Source organism: Pristiophorus japonicus, chromosome 9, assembly GCF_044704955.1.
Source record: "Pristiophorus japonicus isolate sPriJap1 chromosome 9, sPriJap1.hap1, whole genome shotgun sequence".
In the NCBI taxonomy this organism is placed as follows: Eukaryota; Metazoa; Chordata; class Chondrichthyes; family Pristiophoridae; genus Pristiophorus; species Pristiophorus japonicus.
In genome coordinates, this window is record NC_091985.1 from 35315351 (window position 1) to 35341173 (window position 25823).

Sequence of the window (25823 nt, forward strand, 5' to 3'; positions counted from 1 at the left end):
CAGATGGTTGTGAATCTGACTGATGAACTGGTAATGGGGTAGTGTGATTGTTAAACCTTTGCTAATAAACCAACTAGTTCTTAATAGCAATGTGTTGCTATGAAGCAAATACATTACAGTCAGAGCTGGATATTTCCTGAATATTAGGAACAAGTTGGGCTCAAGCCAAATTAGAGAGGATTATCATTTGCACACCTGCTCTCACACTCTCTCACAAGTCAGTAGGCTAAATTATCCAACATCATTATTGTAACATCAGTGTTAGCCAAAATGGGTGAACATCAGCAGTAAAAAAACAACAACTGCTTATATTTATATATCGCCTTTAGCGTAGTAAAATGTTCTAAGGCGCTTCACAGGAGCATTATAAAACAAAATGTGACACCGAGCCACTTAGAGATATTAGAGCAGATGACCGAAAGCCTGATCAAAGAGAGAGGTTTTAAGGAGGATAGAGAGGCGAGGAGGTTTAATGAGGGAATTCCAGAGCTTAGGCCCTTGACAGCTAAAGGCACAGCTACCAATGGTGGAGCAATTAAAATCGGAAATGCGCAAGATGCGAGAATTAGAGGAATGCAGACACCTCCGGGCGGGGCGGGGGGGGGGAGGTTGTGGAGCTGGAGATGATTATAAAGATAGGGAGGGGCGAATACGAGGATAAGAATTTTAAAATTGAGGCGTTGTTTAACCGAGGGCCAATGTAGGCCAGTGATCACCAGGGTGATAGGTGAACGGGAGGGACTTGGTGCAAGTTAGGACACGGGCAGCTGAGTTTTGGATCACCACAAGTTTACAAAGGGTAGAATGGGGGAGAGGTTAGCCAGGAGTACATTGGTATAATCAAGTCTAGAGGCAACAAAGGCATGGCTGAGGGTTTCAGCAGCAATCAAAAAAATCTAGGCTAGTGCGATTATAATTCCTTTTTTCATTTCTTTTCATCGTGTGACTTCAATGGCATTTTGTTACATAGATACCATCCATTTGATAGGCCAATTATACTGCAATTTATGTATTGATGCTACCCAGATTTTGCAATGCATCAATACATACATCCCGACATAATAATACTTGGGGGTAATTTTAATTATTGGTGATATGTAAAGCGGGTGATATTGGATCGGCCGCTGATTATACACCTTGCCTGATTGTCCTTTCGATTGAAGTCAGCTAAACAGCGAGAAGAATAGCTAATATATTTTTTAAACGGCTTTTTAATTGTACTTTGTCCACCAGTTCCCATCGTTCAGGTCTACATAAGAATATAAGAATTAGGAACAGGAGTAGGCCATCTAGCCCCTCGAGCCTGCTCCGCCACTCAACAAGATCATGGCTGATCTGGCCGTGGACTCAGCTCCACTTACCCGCCCGCTCCCCGTAACCCTTAATTCCCTTATTGGTTAAAAATCTATCTATCTGTGATTTGAATACATTCAATGAGCTAGCCTCAACTGCTTCCCTCGGCAGAGAATTGCACAGATTCACAACCCTCTGGGAGAAGAAATTCCTTCTCAACTCGGTTTTAAATTGGCTCCCCCGTATTTTGGGGCTGTGCCCCCAGTTCTAGTCTCCCCGACCAGTGGAAACAACCTCTCTGCCTCTATCTTGTCTATCCCTTTCATTATTTTAAATGTTTCTATAAGATCACCCCCCATCCTTCTGAACTCCAACGAGTAAAGACCCAGTCTACTCAATCTATCATCATAAGGTAACCCCCTCATCTCCGAAATCAGCCTAGTGAATCGTCTCTGTACCCACTCCAAAGCTAGTATATCCTTCCTTAAGTAAGGTGACCAAAACTGCTCGCAGTACTCCAGGTGCGGCCTCACCAATACTCTGTACAGTTGCAGAAGGACCTCCCTGCTTTTGTACTTCATCCCTCTCGCAATGAAGGCCAACATTCCATTCGCCTTCCTGATTACCTGCTGCACCTGCAAACTAACTTTTTGGGATTCATGCACAAGGACCCCCAGGTCCCTCTGCACCGCAGCATGTTGTAATTTCTCCCCATTCAAGTAATAATCCCTTTTACTGTTTTTTTTTTCCAAGGTGGATGACCTCACATTTTCCGACATTGTATTCCATCTGCCAAACCTTAGCCCATTCGCTTAACCTATCTAAATCTCTTTGCAGCCTCTCTGTGTCCTCTACACAACCCGCTTTCCCACTAATCTTTGTGTGATCTGCAAATTTTGTTACACTATACTCCGTCCCCTCTTCCAGGTCATCTATGTATATTGTAAACAGTTGTGGTCCCAGCACCGATCCTTGTGGCACACCACTAACCACCGATTTCCAACCCGAAAAGGACCCATTTATCCCGACTCTCTGCTTTCTGTTAGCTAGCCAATTCTCTATCCATGCTAATACATTTCCTCTGACTCCGCATACGTTTATCTTCTGCAGTAACCTTTGGTGTGGCACCTTATCGAATGCCTTTTGGAAATCTAAATACACCACATCTATTAGTACACCCCTATCCACCATGTTCGTTATATCCTCAAAGAATTCCAGTAAATTAGTTAAACATGATTTCCCCTTCATGAATCCATGCTTGATTGCACTATTCTTATCTAGATGTCCCGCTATTTCTTCCTTAATGATAGCTTCAAGCATTTTCCCCACTACAGATGTTAAACTAACCGGCCTATAGTTACCTGCCTTTTGTCTACCACCTTTTTTAAACAGAGGCGTTACATTAGCTGCTTTCCAATCCGATGGTACCTCGACAGAGTCCAGAGAATTTTGGTAGATTATAACGAATGCATCTGCTATAACTTCCGCCATCTCTTTTAATACCCTGGGATGCATTTCATCAGGACCAGGGGACTTGTCTATCTTGAGTCCCATTAGCCTGTCCAGCACTACCCCACTAGTGATAGTGATTGTTTCAAGGTCCTCCCTTCCCACATTCCCGTGACCAGCAATTTTTGGCATGGTTTTTGTGTCTTCCATTGTGAAGACCGAAGCAAAATAATTGTTTAAGGTCTCAGCCATTTCCACATTTCCCATTATTAAATCCCCCTTCTCATCTCCTAAGGGACCAACATTTACTTGAGTCACTCTTTTCCGTTTTATATATCGGTAAAAGCTTTTACTATCAGTTTTTATGTTTTGCGCAAGTTTACTTTCGTAATCTATCTTTCCTTTCTTTATTGCTTTCTTAGTCATTCTTTGCTGTCGTTTAAAATTTTCCCAATCTTCTAGTTTCCCACTAACCTTGGCCACCTTATAAGCATCGGTTTTTAATTTGATACTCTCCTTTATTTCCTTGGTTATCCACGGCTGGTTATCCCTTCTCTTACCGCACCAAGGTCTAGGGCATGTCCGTGTAAAGCTGCTCTTTTTTTTTAGATTGGCAGTGAGGAATGGTTGTTTCTCATTGGCTCTTGCTGGTTGTTGTCGGCCTCACTGCGGGTGGTGACATAACGTTTGTCGGTGACATCATCAAGTTTTGACTTAACCTCATCGTGTAGGATTGTGTCCCATTTTCTCTTCCTTCTTCATCTTAGGCAGTCCTCCAGAGTCGAGGATGACTTGCTTCCACACTAAAATGAATTCTAAGGTGAGGGATGAGACCAATGCGGGATCTACAGTCTGTATCACAGGTGGGGCAGATGGTGGTTGGAGGACGGGTGGGTGGGCTGCTTAATTTGTCGTACACTCCTTCCGCTGTTTGTACTTGGCTTCCGTTGTGGTCCCAGTGAAGAGACTCGAAGTGTTCGTGCCTTCTCGGATGCTTCTCCTCCACTTTGAGCAGCCTTAGGCCAGGGATTCCTAAGAATTGGTGGGAATGTTACATTTTTTCAAGGTGTCCTTGAAGCGTTTTCTCTGCCCTCCTGGGACTCGCCTGCCATGATGTAGCTCGGAGTAGTGTGTTGTTTCGGGAGTCTAGTATCGGGCATGCGGACAATATGGCCCGTTCATCGGAGCTGAAGTGGTCAGTGCCTTAATGGTGGGGATGTTGGCCTGAGAGAGAACGCTGACATTTATGTGCCTATCCTGCCAATGAATTTGCAGGATTTTGCGGAGGCAGAATTGAATTACAATATGCAGATGACGCTTGTGTTTGTGCACACTCGGAGCCCGAACTCCAAACCATCGTTGACACCTTCACGGAAGTGTACGAGAGTCATAGCCTTACATTAAACATCCGTAAGACAGAGGTTCTCTTACCAACCTGCCCCCACCACACAGAACTGCTCCCCGTTTATCAAGATCCATGACAAGATCTTGGACAATGTGGACCACTTCCCATACCTTGGGAGCCTACTATCAGCAAAGACAGACATCGATGACAAAGTCCAACACCGCCTTCAGTGCATCAGTGCAGCCTTCGGCCACCTGAGGAAAAGAGCGTTCAAAGACCAAGGTTTCAAACCCGGCACCAAGCTCATGGTCTAAAGAGCAGTAGTGATACCCGCCCTCCTATATGCTTCAAAGACATGGACTATGTACAGCAGACACCTCAAAGCGCTGGAGAAGTACCCATTATCTCTACAGTGATGCTGCGATACAATGTCATGAAGCCAACTACTCCTTTGACCAAAGCGTCACAGCCTACACACGTGCAGAATGTTGGTTCCCCACCGTGCAGCACCGGGTTTTCCTCCTACAAGGCGAAGTACAGGACAGCAACTCTTCTTGGTTTACTCTCCCGCCTCCGAGAGTAGTTAAAAGCAAACTCTAGTCTGTCTCACTGCAGAGCAGTATGAATCATCATCATAGGCAGTCCCTCGGAATCGAGGAGGACTTGCTTCCACTCCCAAAGTGAGTTCTTTGATGGCTGAACAGTCCGATACGAGAGCCACAGACCCTGTTACAGGTGGGACAGACCTTCGTTGAGGGAAGGGGTTGGTGGGGCTGGTTTGCCGCGCGCTCCTTCCGCTGCCTGCACCTGACCTCTTCATGCTCTTTGCGTTAAGACTCAAAGAGCTCAACGCCCTCCCGGATGTTCTTTCTCCATCTCAGGCGGTCTTCAGCCAGGGTCTCCCAGGTGTCAGTGGTGATGTCGCACTTTACCAGCAAGGCTTTGAGGGTGTCCTTATAACGTTTCCGCTGTCCTCCTTTGGCTCATTTACCATGAAGGAGCTCCGCATAAAGCAGTTGCTTAGGGAGTCTCGTATCTGGCATGCGAACTATGTTGCCTGCCCAGTGAAGCTGATCGAGTGTGGTCAGTGCTTCAATACTGGGGATGTTAGCCTGGCAGAGGACACTGATGTTGGTGCGCCTGTCCTCCCAGGAGATTTGCAGGATCTTGCGGAGATATCGTTGGTGATATATCTCCAGCGACTTGAGGTGCCTTCTATACATCGTCCATGCCTCAGATCCATACAGGAGGGCGGGTATTACTACAGCCCTGTAGACCATGAGCTTGATGGTAGATTTGAGGGCCTGGTCTTCAAACACTCTTTTCCTCAGATGTTGAATCTCCGCATCAATGTCTGCCTTTGTTTATAGAGGCTCCCGAGATATGGGAAATGGTCCACGTTGTACAGGGCCGCGCCGTGGATCTTGAAACGTAGAAACATAGAAAATAGGTGCAGGAGTAGGCCATTTGGCCCTTCGAGCCTGCACCACCATTCAATAAGATCATGGCTGATCATTCCCTCAGTACTCCTTTCCTGCTTTTTCTCCATACCCCTTGATACTCTTAGCCGTAAGGGCTATATCTAACTCCCTCTTGAATATATCCAATGAACTGGCATCAACAACTCTCTGCGGCAGGGAATTCCATAGGTTAACAACTCTCTGAGTGAAGAAGTTTTTCCTCATCTCAGTTCTAAATGGCCTACCCCTTATCCCCTGGTTCTGGACTTCCCCAACATCGGGAACATTCTACCCGCATCTAACCTGTCCCGTCCTGTCAGAATCTTATATGTTTCTATGAGATCCCCTCTCATCCTTCTAAACTCCAATGTATAAAGGCCCAGTTGATCCAGTCTCTCCTCATATGTCAGCCCTGCCATCGCGGGAATCAGTCTGGTGAACCTTCGCTGCGCTCCCTCAAGAGCAAGAATGTCCTTCCTCAGATTAGGAGACCAAAACTGAACACAATATTCCAGGTGAGGCCTTACCAAGGCCCTGTACAACTACAGTAAGACCTCCCTGCTCCTATACTCAAATCCCCTAGCTATGAAGGCCAACATACCATTTGCCTTCTTCACCGCCTGCTGTACCTGCATGCCAACTTTCAATGACTGATGAACCATGACACCCAGGTCTCATTGCACCTCTCCTTTTCCTAATCTGCCGCCATTCAGATAATATTCTGCCTTCGTGTTTTTGCCCCCAAAGTGGATAACTTCACATATATCCACATTGTACTGCACCTGCCATGCATTTGCCCACTCACCTAGCCTGTCCAAGTCACCCTGCAGCCTCTTAGTGTCCTCCTCACAGCTCACAACGCCATCCAGTGATGATTGGAGGGCAGTGCTGTGCGGCGGTGACAGGCTGTGTAATTCCCTAATGCAGAGAGTTGTTGATGCCAGTTCATTGGATATATTCAAGAAGGAGTTAGATATGGCCCTTACGGCTAAAGGGATCAAGGGCAGAAAGCAGGAAAGGGATACTGAGGGAATGATCAGCCATGATCTTATTGAATTGTGGTGCAGGCTCGAAGGGCCTACTCCCGCACCTATTTTCTATGTTTCTATGTTTAACCCACAGAAGCGGGGATCAATTGTTATGCCCCTAGCACCACCTCAGCTGACGTCAGTTAACGCACCTCCGGATCAAACCGAGGGGCTTCCCTGGTCAGTGTAGCTCAGCTATTAACTGAATAAACTCACTTAGTCATCGGGGGAGTCAAATTTCCAGATTTTTATATTGTTTTGTGGATGCTGTGGTAAGCGTTAAGGTTTTACTCAATATTCAAGTCATTTGATAAAATAATGAACACAATGACAAACAAGAGGACGAGAAACTTTAGTATTAAATCCTTCGGCCTCATTAAATAAATAGAACTGAACATTGGTTCACTGCGTCTTTTAAGCAAGCACAGAAAAATGACACTAACAGAAAAGTAGCTTTCTAAGCTCTATCATGGATCCCTATTCCTAGCACATTGAATTCCAGATCCTCGTCTTAATTTTCAAATCTCACCATGCTCCCGCTCCACTTTAACTGAGCAATCTATTCATGTCACACTCTGCACCTCCACTTCTCCAACTCTCGCTGACCTGCCAGTCACTCAGACCCTGCCCTTTGGCATTCTCTGCCAAAATCACTTCACCTTGCTACTTCTCTCCCGTCCTGCAAAAGTCTCTTAGAAACTTATCTCTTTTGATTCACTCTTTATAAAAAAATTTTTTTTTTATGAATGCCATCTGCTGTTTAACATCCTCCTCTCTCCCTTGCTAAAATGTTCTAGGTGATGGGCATTACATTTAATGCAAGTTGTTACTGTTTGGGCAATGAAATCATCTAAAACTGATATGTTTACATTTGCACTTTCAAGTGAGAAATGTTACTAAAGCAAATACTTCTCATCTCTAAAATTGCCTTAATAAGGTGAACTATTGAGAGGAGTTGTGCTTTTGTGTTAATTGACAGCAAACCACTGAGAGTATGGACAATGTAGTGATGCCTCCCAGTGGACCATGAAATATTGCAATGCTTCCCTGAGGAACAGATATCCACAGTGCTGTCCATTCCTCCTGGATACTCTGCTCCTGGATAAATTCACCTTCCCATTCTGGTAGCTATATCCAGACTAGTTGGCTTAAATCTCTCCTTCTTTGATCTCAGGGTAACTATTATCTGCTTGTATCTGTACATTTTTTCTCTCTCTTCGTTGGAGATTTTCCAGAGGCCAGCAGACACCTGTTCTGGTGGGAAGTGAACCGGTTATTAAAATCGGCATGGCCTTGTACTGTCGTGAGCGGGCAGGAAACTAATTGAAACCAGTGATTTTTGCAGGAAACACGCTAGTGATTAACCCCCCCCCCCTATTGTTTCTAGTTCCCAGAATTTAAGACCCTCAATATTGAGGAGAGAGTCACGACCTCAATTAATATTCATTGGGGAAAAGAGGATTGAAGGCATGCTCTTAAGAAACTGAGAGTCACAGATGATATAAATGAAAGCAGGTAACTTGACTTGAACAGTGGATGCAGAACTAAAGAAAGCAGGTTTTAAATTAACCAGCTTCCAGCAAAGTCAGAGATTGGAATAATACTTTATCCAACAGAGACAAACTTCTGGCAAAAACAATCTGTGCTGTGTTGATTAAATTCTTGCATGGTGATTTGGGCTCACATGATATCCCAACAGTTGAGTAGCTTGCTGCTAGTTAGTGTCTAGCTTCACCGGTGAAGAAATGCCACTACGTACCTGTAATGTATGCACCTGTAAGCATGCTCACAGGACCCCCCCCCCATCAATAAAACAAAAAAAGGCACTTGAAAAGTGTTTGGAGTGTCACCCCCCCACTCCCCCTTTAATAAGGGGGCACTTTGATTTACTGTTTATTTTGTTTCAGCAAAAAAGAGTTGTTAAGCTGTTGCATTGTGAGTGGCTTAGCCAGTCATGTGATGTTCACAAGACTCAATAAAACCCCAGTTAATTGAGTTCAGGTTCTCCCCCCCAATGAGGTGTGCAGTTGTGAGCCTGGTGGATGAACTGGTAGTGTTCCGTTTGATTGTTAAAGCTTTACTAATAAACCAGCCAGTTCTTCACAGCAAATGTGTAGCTATGAATTCTTAAGCAAAGAACTCATGGAGCAAATACACTATAATACAGAAGACAACTGGTGCTTGTAGAATGAATCAGTGGCTTCAGGGAAAGAGGGAGAAATTTGAAGGCAGAATAAAATGATGTGTGGTGTTAAAGATACTGAAAACATACAAGATTTTCATTCTGTTTTTTCTGTCTTCAGAGATTTACGTTCGAAGAGCAGTGACTGAGGAGACAAAATGGTATGTCATTGTCTTTCACAAAACAACCACCGTTGTATTTTTGATGTTGTGAGCTTGTTATTTGGCTGGAATTTCTGATATTTTCTATGTTCCATCCCCTCTCCCACTGCATTTTGAGGAAAAATCCCTCTGGTTTATATATTTACCCATCTATTAATGTTAGAAAAATATTTCCTCCCAAGTGTATGTCACTATAATGGGATCCCTCCATCTCCAGCATAGTGTGGCTGAAGTGTGTTCTATCTACAGGATGTACTGCAGCAACTCTCCAAGGCTTCTTTGACAGCACCTCCCAAACCTGTGACCTCCACCACTGGAAAGAAAAGGGCAGAGGGTGTATGGGAACACCGCCACCTCCTCCAAGTTCCCCTGCAAGTCACACACCATCCTGCCTTGGACATCTATTGTCGTTCCTTCATTGTCGTTGGGTCCAAATCCACCAGGAGGCAATCAAAGCATTAACATATCCAGCCCAAACGTGAACACTAGTTAACCAGGATTGCACTTTCTATTGCTGTAGCACAAAAGGTCTGCTCCCATTCCCATTCTGCCCAGAACCTGGGTAGAATGGGAATGGGAGCAGACATTTTGCTTAGACGTTTTTCCCTCCTGCAACATCCTGACCTTGCACCCCCTGACCTCATGAATGGGGAAAAAGTACTTCCCCCTTCACACAACATTGTGAAACATGTAGAAACAAAACTGTTAATTTTACTGAAAATCTGTGGAAGAACTATCCAGCTTTGAAAATAACATTTCAAGCACTTAGATGTGATCTTTCTTCTTTCTTTTTAAACTAGAACTTCAGCATGGACAACAGCATGGCGGTCCTTCTCCCAGGGAGTAACCGTGGGGCTCTCTCTGATGAACTTACCCTCACCGATGCAGATGGTGGAGGTGTTGTTATTAAGGACATTCAGAAAGACTCCCCAGTTGGGAGAATTGGTACTTTGAAAAAAGGTAACTGTTGCCTTTTAAATGTGATGATGAATATGAAATGCTAGAGGAGATGCAGACCGAGAATCAATACTATTTCATTACTATACGCAAAACATTTTGGTAAAACCCATTGGCTTAGAAATTTGTTGGCACCGTGCCTATCTCTCGGCCACATAATTCGTGGCATGAATGGTGCCATAGACTGCACCCACATTGCCTTGCATGCTCCCCATCACAACCCTGGAATCTTTATGAATCAAAAGGGCTTCCACTCCCTCAACGTCCAGCTGATTTTTGTGTTCATGGAGCAGACCACTCCATCTATGTTGGGCAGAATGGTCTCCATGCTCTGTGCGAAGCCTTGACACCAGTTGAAGCTGTACTCCTACATGCTCCTTGCAGAGAGCAAGCACGGGCTTGACGGGCCAATTGGCCTCCTTCTGTGCTGTAACCATTCTATGATTCTATGCTCCGAGCCATTGTGTGCAAGCTCGCTAAAAGGTGGCCGAGTGCACCTTACATTTTTTGATGTGTGCTCATCAGCCTTATTCGGTAGCCTGGGCCCTCAAAGTCAGCAACTGAGTCCTCTGCAGCAGCGTTAATATGCAATCTCGCCCTCTGGTGAGCTAGCACCTTTCCCCTTGCTCCTGCCCACTTGTGGCCGATGATTCATTATGTGAAGAGCATTCCTCTAGCCTTTAAACTATGTGTGGTGCCAGTCTCTGAGCTGGTGCTTGCTAGGGGTACGGTAATGTAATAGTTATGTCACTGGACTAGTAACCCAGGGGACATGAATTCAAATCCCATCACGGCAGCTGGGGAAGTTAAATGCAGTATATTAAATAAATCTGGAATAAAAAGCTAGTATCAGTAATGGTGACCATGAAACTACCGGACTGTCGTAAAAACCCAACTGGTTCACTAATGTTCTTTGGGGAAGGAGACCTGCCCTCTTTACCCGGTCTGGCCTATACTTGACTCCAGACCCACAACACTCTGGTTGCTTCTTAACTGCCCTCTGAAATGGCTGCGCAAGCCACTCGGTTGTACCAAACCGCTGCGAACAAGTCAGCACTGTGGGAGTACCTTCACCAAACAGACTGCAGCGGTTCAAGATGGCGGCTCACCACCACCTTCTCAAGGGCAATTAGGAAAGGGCAATAAGTGCTGGCCTTGCCTGCAATGCCCACATCCATATAGAATTTTTTAAAAAATCAAGATGCCGCATCTTCAACAACAACTTGTATTTATATAGCGCCTTTAACATAGTAAAATGTCCCAAGGCTTCAGGAAGGCTGGTCACCTCTTCCTGAAGTGGCAGAGGTATCTCCACATTTTCAGCATCTGAAATGAAAGCTAGGGACAAAGGTTAACTTTTAGTGTGAAGGCAGAGCAGAGGGAAAAGTGGTTGTTGAATGCAGTTGCCGTTTGTCATGCAGAGTGTGAATGGTGAGATAGAGGGAATAAGAGAATATGAAGAAAACATCCAGCATTGCCACTCACCAATGTGTAACTTGTGCGGTATGGGGAAGTGAGGGTTGCAATAGTGATGTATGTGAGTGTGAGGAGAAGTGTGGTGCAGTGATTGTAACACTGAAGAGAAGCGGGGAAGGGAGTATTGAGAGTAGTGAGGCTGGAGGTGTGAGCTGAGAGTAACTCTGGTGAGGTCATCGAACTTCTTTCTGGATTGCAGCCATGTCCTGGGAGCTAAGCTCCTGGCATTGACCTTATCTACAACCTCTGTGATATAGATTGCAGTGGAGGTGTTGCCTGGAGAAGTTTCTGCCCCCTGGAGGCGTGGCGGGGTGGGAAAGAGGAGACTCTGTACCCCGTCTGGACCTCCCAGCCATCATCATCAATGTGGGAAGTTTCACTGCTGTCTGCAGCCAGATCCCTGATTCTTTGCCCCACCCCCACCCCCCCCCACCAACCAGGCATGCAGCCAATGAATAGCGCTGTCAACGCTGACCTGTATAATTTTAATGAGGTCCCAGCGCAAATGTAACGTGCCTGGGACCAACGTTCCTGTTGAGCTGCATAGCTGCGCAGCGGTTTGGAAGTCCCGCGCAGGCCGCTCATCGGCTTTTCAATGGGAATAACCACATATGTGCAAAAATTTGAATGGGCCACGTAGGCAATTAAAGGGCCAGCGCACCAAAAGAGATTACAGGGAACATTGGAACCAATGGAACAAGTGCGTGTTTCAGAATTGAGTAGGCATCAATCTCTCCAAACCATCCCCCAAGACCTACTGACCTGCCGTTAGCATCGCCACATTGGAATTAATGACATGCCTGGAGACCTCAACATACTGTGGGATGTTTGCAGATGCTCCTGGAGCTGCCACTTGCTCCAAGATGTACTGAATGGATGTGAATCATTCTCTGATGGTGCTGCACAGTATGATATTGAAATCAATCCCAGCCAACAGCTACACATCTGAGTGTCTGCAGCGTGCCTCCAGCATCCTTCTTTTCATGACAGGATGCCTGAGATCCAAGTTTGCAGGCTCTATTAGAAAGGAGCTGACATCTGCTAAGCCTCTGCTCAGCAATGCCAAGCTTCATTTCCACAACTGCTTCCTTGCATTCCATGCCTCACCCAGAGTCAATTTCTCATCTGTACTAGCTTGCTCCCTCCCCCAAGTGTCTTTCTCGGGGACAGTGAGTGAAAGAGAGAAAAAAAATGAATGAAGAGTGACTGAGTGGCCACCAGCATTACCAGAGGTTGCGGGTTGCTGTTCACTCTCTTCGTAAATGCTGCTTCCTGGCTTGCAATTTCTGGAAAGACAAAAACGGTCACAAAGGTCACTCTCGGTCTCCCACCGCTGCTTATCAGCGTATTCAGTGTTGTAAATAGAACATGTGCTTGATTTTTGAGGATTTTGCAGATATACAGATTGCCACCACAAACTGTGGCCTCCCACTTCTATCACGGAAAAATTTGTGTGAAGGATTGCCAGAACCTTTTCCTCTTGGTGGCGTTTCCCTGTAGACATTAGTATTATATGGTGTCTTCTCCTGCAGGAAGAATGCATAGTGTCAATTAGCTGTAACAGTTTCTAAATCTTATTACTTTCTCTTAGCTTCAGCTCGAACATAGATATCAGAAAATCTAGCAATATCCTATATCTCAATGTATAGTTAGAATCGGGGGAAGTCATAACGGGGAACAAAGAAATGGCAGACCAATTGAACAAGTACTTTGGTTCGGTATTCACTAAGGAGGACACAAACAACCTTCCGGATATAAAAGGGGTCAGAGGGTCTAGTAAGGAGGGGAACTGAGGGAAATCCTTATTAGTCAGGAAATTGTGTTGGGGAAATTGATGGGATTGAAGGCCGATAAATCCCCAGGGCTTGATGGACTGCATCCCAGAGTACTTAAGGAGGTGGCCTTGGAAATAGCAGATGCATTGACAGTCATTTTCCAACATTCCATAGACTCTGGATCAGTTCCTATCGAGTGGAGGGTAGCCAATGTAACTCCACTTTTTAAAAAAGGAGGGAGAGAGAAAGCAGGGAATTACAGACCGGTCAGCCTGACCTCAGTAGTGGGTAAAATGATGGAATCAATTATTAAGGATGTCATAGCAGCGCATTTGGAAAGAGGTGACATGATAGGTCCAAGTCAGCATGGATTTGTGAAAGGGAAATCATGCTTGACAAATCTTCTGGAATTTTTTGAGGATATTTCCAGTAGAGTGGACAAGGGAGAACCAGTTGATGTGGTGTATTTGGACTTTCAGAAGGCTTTCAACAAGGTCCCACACAAGAGATTAATGTGCAAAGTTAAAGCACATGGGATTGGGGGTAGTGTGCTGACGTGGATTGAGAACTGGTTGGCAGACAGGAAGCAAAGAGTAGGAGTAAAATGGGTACTTTTCAGAATGGTAGGCAGTGACTAGTGGGGTACCGCAAGGTTCTGTGCTGGGGCCCCAGCTGTTTACATTGTACATTAATGATTTAGACGAGGGGATTAAATGTAGTATCTCCAAATTTGCTGATGACACTAAGTTGGGTGTCAGTGTGAACTGCGAGGAGGATGATATGAGGCTGCAGAGTGACTTGGATAGGTTAGGTGAGTGGGCAAATGAAGTATAATGTGAATAAATGTGAGGTTATCCACTTTGGTGGTTAAAAACAGAGAGACAGACTATTATCTGAATGGTGACAGATTAGGAAAAGGGGAGGTGCAACGAGACCTGGGTATCATGGTACATCAGTCATTGAAGGTTGGCATGCAGGTACAGCAAGCGGTTAAGAAAGCAAATGTCATGTTGGCCTTCATCGTGAGGGGATTTGAGTACAGGGGCAGGAAGGTGTTGCTACAGTTGTACAGGGCCTTGGTGAGGCCACACCTGGAGTATTGTGTACAGTTTTGGTCTCCTAACCTGAGGAAGGACATTCTTGCTATTGAGGGAATGCAGCGAAGGTTCACCAGACTGATTCCCGGGATGGCGGGACTGACATATCAAGAAAGACTGGATCAACTGGGCTTGTATTCACTGGGGTTCAGAAGAATGAGAGGGGATCTCATAGAAACGTTTAAAATTCTGATGCGTTTAGACAGGTTAGATGCAGGAAGAATGTTCCCAATGTTGGGGAAGTCCAGAACCAGGGGTCACAGTCTAAGGATAAGGGGTAAGCCATTTAGGACCGAGATGAGGAGAAACTTCTTCACCCAGAGAGTGGTGAACCTGTGGAATGCTCTACCACAGAAAGTTGTTGAGGCCAATTCACTAAATATATTCAAAAAGGAGTTAGATGTAGTCCTTACTACCAGGGGGATCAAGGGGTATGGCGAGAAAGCAGGAATGGGGTACTGAAGTTGCATGTTCAGCCATGAACTCATTGAATGGCGGTGCAGGCTCGAAGGGCTGAATGGCCTACTCCTGCACCTATTTTCTATGTTTCTATGTATTTAATTACTCTTCCAAGGCAATGCTTTTTTCAATTTATTTTCACTTTGTGCTTTCCATTGTCGTCAATTTTCAATCAACCTAACTAACTAATTTTCCATGAGCTTTAATATTTCCTAAAAGCCTCACATGTAGAACTTTTTTCCAATGTCTTCTGAAAATCAAAGTAAATTCTTTCTGTTGGATAGCCCTCAGATTATGTGGCAATTCAATAGGCTAGCCTTTTTCTGTAAAATGTTGAAAATATGTCTCATAAATATGATATAATTGCTGATGTTTATTTCTGTATTCATTGTTTGAGCAAATATATTTGTAGATTTTATTATCTAGAGACATGTGGTACATATTAATACAGTACAAACATATTTAAACAAAACTTATGTTCATTATCTTGTAGGTGACCAACTGAATGCAGTAACAATACATTTTGACAATCTAAACAGCAAAGAGGTTAGCAAAATACTGAAATATTCTGAACCGTACAAAATGAGTCTAAAACTGAATGCAAAAGAGGAACTCAAAAGTCCAGGTTTCAGATACAGAGGTCCTGACATGGTAAAAATATGCTTTTGATTTATACTTAGTTTATTCAGTGTACATTAACAAATCAAAATCAGTTTGTATACTTACATTATAAATTGCTTTATTCTTTGTAGGGACTCGGCGACCAAAATTACTTAAAGCTATACAACAGCAAGATTAAGCCACATCTTAAGCTAGCAAAACCAAATATGAGTGTTGATGGCCTAGATGTAGATGTCAATGGAAAAAATAAAATGCCTTCAATTGCCGTTAATGGACCCAGGATATCTTCTCCTGATATTGATACAAACCTGAAGACCGCTAGCTTTGATGTCAATGGTCCACCTGGGTTAAATGCCAAACTGATGAAGCCAGAGTTCACAACACCTTCCTTTCACAATACAAACCCAACAGTGAAAGGACCTGGAGTGGATCTAGATGTTAAAGCATCAGTTCCAAAGATCGCAGGAGGAATGATGACCTCGGATATTGACATTAAATCACCAAAAGGAGTTGTCGATATTAAGAAGCCAGATACAGAGTTTAAAGGTCCAAGCTTTGGAATGCCAACTTTAAAGATGAAGAAAGACATGAATGCACCTGTGATTGAGGTTAAATCTCCAAAAGGGGGATTTGATGTCAATATGGTAAATGCAGATCTAAACGCTCCAAAGTTTGCAGTGCCCTCAACCAATTTCCATGGACCGAATATCTCTGTATCTGATCGTGACCTTGACCTTAAAGCACCAAATGTCAAAGGTAACAATGATTTTTCTCCTATATCTGAAAGTTACATCACATGTTCTAACATTGATATAGGGACTTGGTGATCAACAATCTTGATCTTGGGCTAAATGCAGCTATTGAAGGAATAAGGGGGAAATAACATTTTACAAATGATTTTCATATACAAGCTTCATCAGGTATCCATTCAGCATTAAAAGATCTCATGAGGATTTGGGTACTAATCTTTCGAAACCTAATATTAATGAATCTTTTAAATAAATGAAAGAAAATATTAAAATCCCATCTTTTGTTATTTAAAAAAAGACTAAAAGAAAGATACAGGGCTGATTTATTAGACATTGAGGTCCTGATTCCAAATCAAGAAATTAAAAGTTAAAAATGTCTTCATTCATATTACCAAGAAACAAACCTTCAATGCCAGATGTTGAGCTTAGCTCTGAAATTCAAGGTGGCAGTAACGGTCTTGCCATTGACATGAAGTGATTAAACTTGACATTGGGTGTCCACATGTTGCTGTTCATTCATCAGATAAAAATGTCAAACTTGCGCAGGCCTCCCTTTTGGAATTTTGGATCAAAAGAACCTAGTGTGAATTTTGATAGTACAGTACAAATGCCAGAAGCTGATGTGTGTGTGTGTGTGTGTATTCCAAAGTTTGAGTGAAGAAAGACATAAATGCAACTAGGATTGATGTTCAGGGCCCAAAATGAAATCCAGAGATTAATATTCCAGATGCAGAACTTAATGAATGAAAGATCAAAATGCCAAATTTCAACTGGTCAAAAACAAAATTACCATGTCCAAATATTTGCCTTAATATGAAACGTAACGCGGATGTAGATTTTTCTGTCCCTAGTATTAAATGTCCTGACATTAATATCAATGCTCCAAATCTTGATGTTCATGGGACAGAGGCAAAATTGTAGGCTACAAATTTTAGGAAACCATACTTTGGAATTTCAGGAACAAAAAGGAACTAATGTGGATTTAGACAACAGTGCAAATTTTCCTATGGCTAATATATCCGCTCCAAAAAAAATAGAAGGGAAAGGATCCACCGATGAATTGGTGAAAATTATGATATGTATGATATGGACTTTGAAGTTTCAATTGCAAAAGTAAAAGGATTAAGGTTAAAAATGTATTTAATTATCAAATATTTCCATTTCAGATGTCGACCTCAATATAGCTACACCAAATATAGATCTCGCTGCTCCAAAAATACAAGCTGATGTCAAAAGTCCAAGCCTTGATATAGATGCTCCGAATGTGCCTGGTGTGGAAGGAAAATTAAGGTTCCCAAAATTTAAAAAACCAACATTTTCAATTTTGGGGCACAAGCCAAAAGTGCCTGAAATGGATGTGTCTGTACCCGACATGAAGACAGATATAAAAGCTCCCGATATTAACATTGAAGGCTTAAGAGGAGGAGTTGATGCTCCAGAAACCAAAGCAAAATGGAAAATGCCAAACTTACAAATGCCTTCCTTTGGGCTATCTGGACCAAAAGGACCAGATGTGGATTTTGATGGTTCAGTAAAAGCACCTGGTGTTGATGTGTCTGTTCCAAATGTTACAGGAAATTATGATACTCCAGATTTTGATATCAAACTTCCAAAAGGGGATATAGATGCAAATATCCCAGGTGCAGAACTTAATAAACGGAAATTTACAATGCCAAAATTTAACTTGCCAAGTGCAAATTTGACAACTCCAGACACTAACCTTAATTTGAAAGCACCAACTGTGACTAGTGATGTAGATGCAAAATTGAAGCTTCCAAAGTTCAAGAAGCCCAATTTAGAAATTTCAGGAATCAAAGGACCTAATGTGAATTTAGGTGGGAATGTCAAAATTCCTAAGGCTGATATATCAGCTCCAGAAATTAAAGCAGGGATAGGATCCGCTGATATAAACCTTAAAAACCCCATGTTTGGTGCCGATTATGATATGCCTGACATGAACCTTGAAGTTCCTGATGTAAAACTAAAAGGCCCAGGACTGAAGAAGCCTTCACTCAACATGTCTCCAGGAAATGTTTCCATTCCTGATGTGGACCTCAATCTACCAACACCCAATATAGATCTTGCTGCTCCAAAAATACAAGCTGATGTCAAAAGTCCAAACCTTGATATAAATGCCCCGAACATTGGTGACTTCAGTGCAGAAGGAAAATTTAAGATCCCAAAATTTAAAAAACCAACCTTTTCAATCTCTGGAAACAAACCCAAAGTGCCTGACCTGGATGTGTCTGTACCAGAGTTGAAGACGGGTATAACGGCTCCAGATGTTGACATTGAAGGCCTAAAAGGAGGAATTGATGTTCCTGAAACAAAAGCAAAATGGAAAATGCCAAGCTTACATATGCCTTCCTTTGGACTATCTGGGCCAAAAGTACCGGATGTGGACTTTGATGGTTCAGTAAGAAAGCCTGGTGTTGATGTGTCCGTTCCAAATGTTAAGGGAAATTATGAAACTCCAAATGTTGGCATCAAACTTCCAAAAGGAGATATAGATGCAAAGATTCCAGATGCAGAACTTAGAGGTGGAAAATTCAGATTACCAGGATTTAACTTGCCAAGCGGTAAATTGTCATTGTCAGGTCCTGATAAAGGACTGAATATGCCAAAAGGTCAGATGGATCTTTCTGCCCCTGATCTTCAAGGGCATATCGGAGGTCCCAGCCTAGATATGAAAGCCCCAAGTATTGATATCAATGCTCCAAATGTTGATGTTCCTGAAACAAAAGCAAAATTTAAAATGCCAAGCTTACAAATGCCTTCCTTTGGACTATCTGGACCAAAAGGACCGGATGTGGACTTTGATGGTTCAGTAAAAGCACCTGGTGTTGATGTGTCCGTTCCGAATGTTAAGGGAAATTTTCATACTTCAAATGTTGGCATCAAACTTCCAAAAGGAGATGTAGATGCAAACATTCAAGATACAGTACTTAGAGGTGGAAAAATCAAATTACCAGGATTTAACTTGCCAAGTGGTAAATTGTCATTGTCAGGTCCTGATAAAGGACTGAGTATGCCAAAAGGTCAGCTAGATCTTTCTGCTCCCCATCTTCAAGGGGATATCGGAGGTCCCAGCCTAGATATGAAAGCCCCAAGTATTGACGTCAGTGCTCCAAATGTTGATGTTCCTAAAACAAAAGCAAAATTTAAAATGCCAAGCTTACAAATGCCTTCCTTTGGACTATCTGGGCCAAAAGCACCGGATGTGGACTTTGATGGTTCAGTAAAAGCACCTGGTGTTGATGTGTCCATTCCGAATGTTACGGGAAATTATGAAACTCCAAAAGTTGATATAAAACTTCCAAAAGGAGATATAGATGCAAACATTCCAGATGCAGAACTTAGAGGTGGAAAATTCAGATTACCAGGAATTAACTTGCCAAGCGGTAAATTGTCATTGTCAGGTCCTGATAAAGGACTGAATATGCCAAAAGGTCAGCTAGATCTTTCTGCCCCTGACCTTGAGGGGGATATCCGAGGCCCAAGCCTAGATATGAAAGCCCCAAGTATTGACGTCAGTGCTCCAAATGTTGATGTTCCTGAAACAAAAGCAAAATGGAAAATGCCAAAATTGGAATTGCCTTCCTTTGGACTATCTGGGCCGAAACGGCCAGATGTGGACTTTGATGGTTCAGTAAGAAAGCCTGGTGTTGATGTGTCTGTTCCAAATGTTAAGGGAAATTATGAAACTCCAGATTTTGGCATCAAACTTCCAAAAGGAGATATAGATGCAAACATCCCAGATGCAGAATTGAATAAACCAAAATTCACAATGCCGTCGTTTAATTTGCCGAGTGCAAAATTGTCAACTCCAGACCTTAATTTGAAAGCACCAACTGTGACGAGTGATGTAGATGCAAAATTGAAGCTTCCAAAGTTCAAAAAGCCCAATTTAGAAATTTCAGGAATCGAAGGACCTAATGTGAATTTAGGTGGTAATGTCAAAATTCCTAAGGCTGATATATCAGCTCCAGAAATTAAGGCAGGGATAGGATCCGCTGATATGAACCTTAAAAACCCCATGTTTGGTGCCGATTATGATATGCCTGACATGAACCTTGAAGTTCCTGATGTAAAACTAAAAGGCCCAGGGCTGAAGAAGCCTTCACTCAACATGTCTCCAGGAAATGTTTCCATTCCTGATGTGGACCTCAATCTACCAACACCCAATATAGATCTTGCTGCTCCAAAAATACAAGCTGATGTCAAAAGTCCAAACCTGGCACTACAAACACCAAGCCTTGATATAAATGCTCCAAACATGGATGGCTTTGGGGCAGAAAAAAAATTTAAGTTCCCGAAATTTAAAAAGCCAACATTTTCAATCTCTGGACACAAACCAAAAGTGCCTGACCTGGATGTGTCTGTACCAGAGTTGAAGACGGGCATAACAGCTCCAGATGTTGACATTGAAGGCATTAAAGGAGGAGTTGATGTTCCTGAAACAAAAGCAAAATTTAAAATGCCAAGCTTACATATGCCTTCCTTTGGACTATCTGGGCCAAAAGCACCGGATGTGGACTTTGATGGTTCAGTAAAAGCACCAGGTGTCGATTTGTCCGTTCCGAATGTTAAGGGAAATTATGATACTCCAAAAGTTGACATAAAACTTCCAAAAGGAGATATAGATGAAAACATTCCAGATGCAGAACTTAGAGGTGGAAAAATCAGATTACCAGGAATTAACTTGCCAAGCGGTAAATTGTCATTGTCAGGTCCTGATAAAGGACTGAATATGCCAAAAGGTCAGCTAGATCTTTCTGCCCCTGATCTTGAGGGGGATATCCGCAGCCCAAGCCTAGATATGAAAGCCCCAAGTATTGACGTCAGTGCTCCAAATGTTGATGTTCCTGAAACAAAAGCAAAATTTAAAATGCCAAGCTTACATATGCCTTCCTTTGGACTATCTGGGCCAAAAGCACCAGATGTGGACTTTGATGGTTCAGTAAGAAAGCCTGGTGTTGATGTGTCCGTTCCAAATGTTAAGGGAAATTTTGAAACTCCAGATTTTGGCATCAAACTTTCAAAAGGAGATATAGATGCAAACATTCCAGAGGCAAAATTTAATAATCAAAAATTCAGTGTGCCATCACTTAACTTACCAAGTGCAAAATTATCAACTCCAGACACTAACCTTAATTTGAAAGCACCAACTGTGACGAGTGATGTAGATGCAAAATTGAAGCTTCCAAAGTTCAAGAAGCCCAATTTAGAAATGTCAGGAATCGAAGGACCTAATGTGAATTTAGGCGGTAATGTCAAAATTCCTAAGGCTGATATATCAGCTCCAGAAATTAAAGCAGGGATAGGATCTGCTGATATAAACCTTAAAAACCCCATGTTTGGTGCCGGTTCTGATATGCCTGACATGAACCTTGAAGTTCCTGATGTAAAAGTCAAAGGCCCAGGTTTAAAGAAACCTGCACTTAACATGTCTCCAGGAAATGTTTCCATTCCTGATGTGGACCTCAATCTACCAGAAGCAAATATAAGAGGAGATGCAGGTATTAATATGCCAGATGCAGTATTTCAGGAAATAAATTTGAAAGGCCCAAACATAGGTATGAAAGGTGCAAAGTTTGATGTTAATTCTCCAAATTTGAATGGTGGTTTTCGAGAAGTTGGTGTTGATGTGAGTACACCAAACCCTTATGCTCAACTTAATGCTCCTAAACTAAATGCAAGTAGTGATCAGAATGTTAACATGCAGAATACATTTTCAAGAGAAACGTTTAAAGTAAGATCATCCTCTGCATCTGATCTTGATGATGCAATGTCAGTGCCAAAAAATGACTTAAATTTACAAGCAAGAACTTCCAGTACTCTAAATGTCTCTGATTCTGCTATGAGTAAAAAAAGTAAGTTCAAGTTCCCAAAGTTATTTACCTTTAATCACAAATCAAGGGGATCAGTTGATTTCACAAAGGCCCAGGCAGCAGCTTCTTCTGGAACATTTACATCGAAGTTCCCAGAAATTGAGCTCGCTCTGTCTAACGACTGAAGATAATTTGCATTAGCTGTTATTAAAGCATAATGCATGCTTTGTTTCAGTGACACATACACAATTCCTTCAAATCATTCCAAGTACATAGAAAGAATCTTTGACATATTTTTGCAAGAATGTAACTCTAATATGTATTTCCTCATTCATGTTGAGGAAAAATAAAAACATTACAAAACTCAATTACAAATACAGAACAGTAAATTGGATCACTCTGGAATACTAACTTTGTTGCAGAAACTCATCCAAAACACACAACATTAGCACAATGTTAGCTTTTTGAAGTGTTTTTAGTGTGGGGCTTGCATGAAAGGATGCTGCTTATTTAATGTACCTTAATGTATAGGTAACACTATGAAGAAAAGCTTTATGTAAGTTGCTCCTGGAATCAGTTCTTTTCAATGATTGTCTATTCCTATCCAATACATATAAGTATATATTACATATGGGAATTGGGACTTTTCAGGGGGTGCTGCATATCTTTAACCACAAAAATATGTTTAGAATAAAAAAATATAATGGGCAAACATTAATTATAATTCAGCTAGTCTGAGTCCTTGCAAGACAAAATAAGGATAATGCTTTTAAGGAATCTACTTGAAAACACATTTTGACTTTGAGCATCCCCTGAAATCTTATAAATTGTCTTATTAACTCTACTTAAGATTTTAACATATGTTTGCTAAATATTCAGTTGTCAGGTTAGACCAAAACTTTGCTTCATCAAACTTACATAGAACAGGAATGACTATACCAGAACTCAGTTGTTAACATATTGGGATATGCTAAAGATATTTACTTATTAGAAAAGTCTATGTATAAATCAAAATTGTACAGGGTTTTCGTAATTCTTCAATGCCAAATTAAGTGTATAAAATAGACAGTTTAACTTTGAGAATGTAATACTTTGTGAAGAGGCTTCACTGAAATATTTTAAATGGTTGTTGTATAATCCTCAAGTGGCCAACCTCTGTTATTCTTCTATGTGTTAAATGCTATTGTTTCATTCCAATATGAAAGATTCCATTTTTATTGAAGTAACCATGTAATTAATATATTTATAGAAATATGATAGTAAATGCAAGTGTTGGGTTAATTAGGTTATAGTAGGTCTCTTTGATTACTAACTTTAGTGACTCAAAGTTCTAATACGTGCTTTTTGTACTTTATCTGTACATTCTTAAGTGGATAATATAAAGTTTGTTTCCCTTCAAGTTGTGTTCTGAATTCACTGATTTACGGTTTTGTAGAAATGTTTTTGAGAATGAGAGTTGTGGTATGCCATCAGGCAGGTCTTCTATAGCATGCAAGGGTATAATGTTAAGCTGAAAATGAGACAGTTTTGCAAGGCTTTCTGCCACGCTCTTCACAACTAGCACAGCATCCTACTTTTGCGGGATTCAAGTGTCAGGTCTTTAGATGTGACAGGAGTTTAAACTTAATTCATCTTTTACATTGGATTTCAACACATCTGAAAGTAAATGATCAAAATAAAGCACCCAGTTATGGTAAAGATGCTTCCCAGTTGTCATGCAGACCAGGAAGTTCCTGAGTACAATCCCTGATCTGTGCTGATCTCAGCTAGGGCTTTATAGATGCTGCAATTGGCCTCAACAAATCTGGGGCGAGGAGGGGGGGGAAATCAGCTGGGTTCTCACTATTGACCAGCTCAAGTATCTCCTGGCTGCATCTGTCACATGTATGGATGTCAGGAGGAGATTGTACCAGACTTAAACCATGATACTCCCATAGTTGTATAGCTTCCTAATGTTGACTGTCTAGGCTTCTGGAGGCCATCTACCCGCTTGCCAGAGGGTAGATGGCCTGCAGAACCATACCACAGCATGAGCCAGAACATTTAGGAGAGATGGGGAGAAATTCATGCACCATCACCGATATGCGATCCAGTTTTGGGTTTGGAAAAGGTGAAATCTTTCTTATCAGGAAACATATAGTTCACGGCAATGGAACGAAACCTCATCTTAAACATTAACCTTGCATAACACAAATGGAAGATTTGTATTTCTTGGTCTACATTTGCAGACATCATCTATTTGGTCTGCCTAAGATTCAGGTTCACTTATTTGGTACAATAGAATGATCACATTACAAAGGGAACAGATTAAAAATATTTAATGTTACTTTTCACTATATATAAATTACATTTTAGAATGTCTATCAGAGACATTACACTACTTGTAATTTTTATAGAACCTTGGGATCCAAACCAAAAAAAAAATCTTTAAAAATATTCTTTATAAAGTCGCAACATCATGGTTTCCATCACACATTGAACTTCCTTTGCATCATTTGACATGGACCATACTGGACAAAACCAAGGGTGAATCCTGTGAAAATACAGTTTGTGTTTCATTATTCATCCACAACGTAGAACGCTTTTGTAGACAAAAGCAATTGAGTTTGACAGCCAATTAATAGTAACTTAAAAGGGCACCTCCTTCACAAAAAGGTGTTTAGTAAATCTTTTTATTGTTGGTGTGTCACAATGCAATGATAATTTCATTGAAATATATTAGTGTCACATATATATATGTTGATAGTGATAAAAATGACACCTGGCTCTCTTCCGACCATCTCTTCCCTCAGTAGAAAAAGGTAGTACCTGTTTATTCGCAACAGCAGATTTCTGATTGGCCCCTCTGGAATGTGTAGTACAGACTACAGAACATGGAAGCGTAGATAGCTTTGTGAAGATCCTCTGTTCATATTCTGCACTTGTAATTATAATTGTCCTTGCTTGGTAAAATAAAAGACTTTATACTCTAATTAGTGGGTTAGTTCATTCTTTGGAGTTTTATGGGGTTTTTTTCTTCTGGAAATGATAACATTTCTTTAATTTTGCAAGAACGGACCATGTGTGTGTGTGTGTGTGTGTGTGTGTAAAAAGGTCTTGTCAGATCTCTTTGTGAACTTAATACTCTTTAATATTGTAATCGGCTGATCTGTTAGCAACAAAGTCTATTTCTAGGCACACAAGGCAATTTGTTGAGAAGCTAAATATTATTTACTGGCGTTCCAATTACAGGCGGTCAGATGAAGGCACAATGGTCATCCAGATTAGCATACAAAACCACAGATTAGAATGAATCCCATTTGATCTCACCCTGCCAGAATTATAAATCCATCATCTTCATTACAACGTCTAGCTGCTGCTAACATGCGTCTAGTGTCTTGGCTTCATCACCACCGCCTCGCAACTGGTGCTTGCTGGTGAAAACTTTAGCTTCGAAGAACCAGTGTGCATATGGTGCAGGAAAATTCTTCTATTCTAAATGTCGATTGAAAATCAAAAGATGATAGAGCACATGACTGGACTAACTCCGTTCAGCTCAACACCATTCAGATTTATTAGTAAGGTTTGGAATACAAGACAAAACCCTTTCAAACCATTTGTGCCACAACTAAAAAGAAGTGAAAGAGGGAAGAACAGAAACATTGTTTAGAGTACTGGAATATATTTCAGTAGCACAGGTTGGAGGAATTAAGAGCATCCCTGAATGGGCTGGGGAGGGGCAGGGTGGGGTGGTGGGAGAAGGAACCTTCTGCAACCTAACTACCATCAGAATCAACAAGAAAAATAAACTAGTTTCTACCTCGTATTGATTCTTGGGAAATAGGAGAATGCTAGGATAAGGTTAGTAAAGACAAACGTAGGTCCCCTGCAGTCAGAATCAGGGGAAGTCATAATGGGGAACAATGAAATGGCAGACCAATTGAACAAGTACTTTGGTTCG

At 41.9% G+C, this 25823-nt stretch overlaps 1 protein-coding gene across 2 annotated transcripts in view; it reads left to right on the forward strand.

Annotated features, from left to right (window-relative positions):
* The window catches only part of LOC139273012 (neuroblast differentiation-associated protein AHNAK), a 57539-nt gene extending 35386 nt beyond the window's left edge, over positions 1-22153 (forward strand). The window contains exons 1-6 of one of the 2 annotated variants that reach the window (XM_070889267.1): positions 3533-3562; positions 8879-8918; positions 9719-9878; positions 15176-15333; positions 15435-16059; positions 17219-22153. In XM_070889267.1, coding sequence (XP_070745368.1) covers positions 8916-8918; positions 9719-9878; positions 15176-15333; positions 15435-16059; positions 17219-22068 — 5796 coding nt within the window. In that variant the 5' untranslated portion in view covers positions 3533-3562; positions 8879-8915 and the 3' untranslated portion in view covers positions 22069-22153. Of the gene's footprint in view, positions 1-3532; positions 3563-8878; positions 8919-9718; positions 9879-15175; positions 15334-15434; positions 16060-17218 lie in introns of those variants that run through there. The other variant, XM_070889266.1, reaches the window with a different exon arrangement.
* Positions 22154-25823: the final 3670 nt, after the last annotated feature.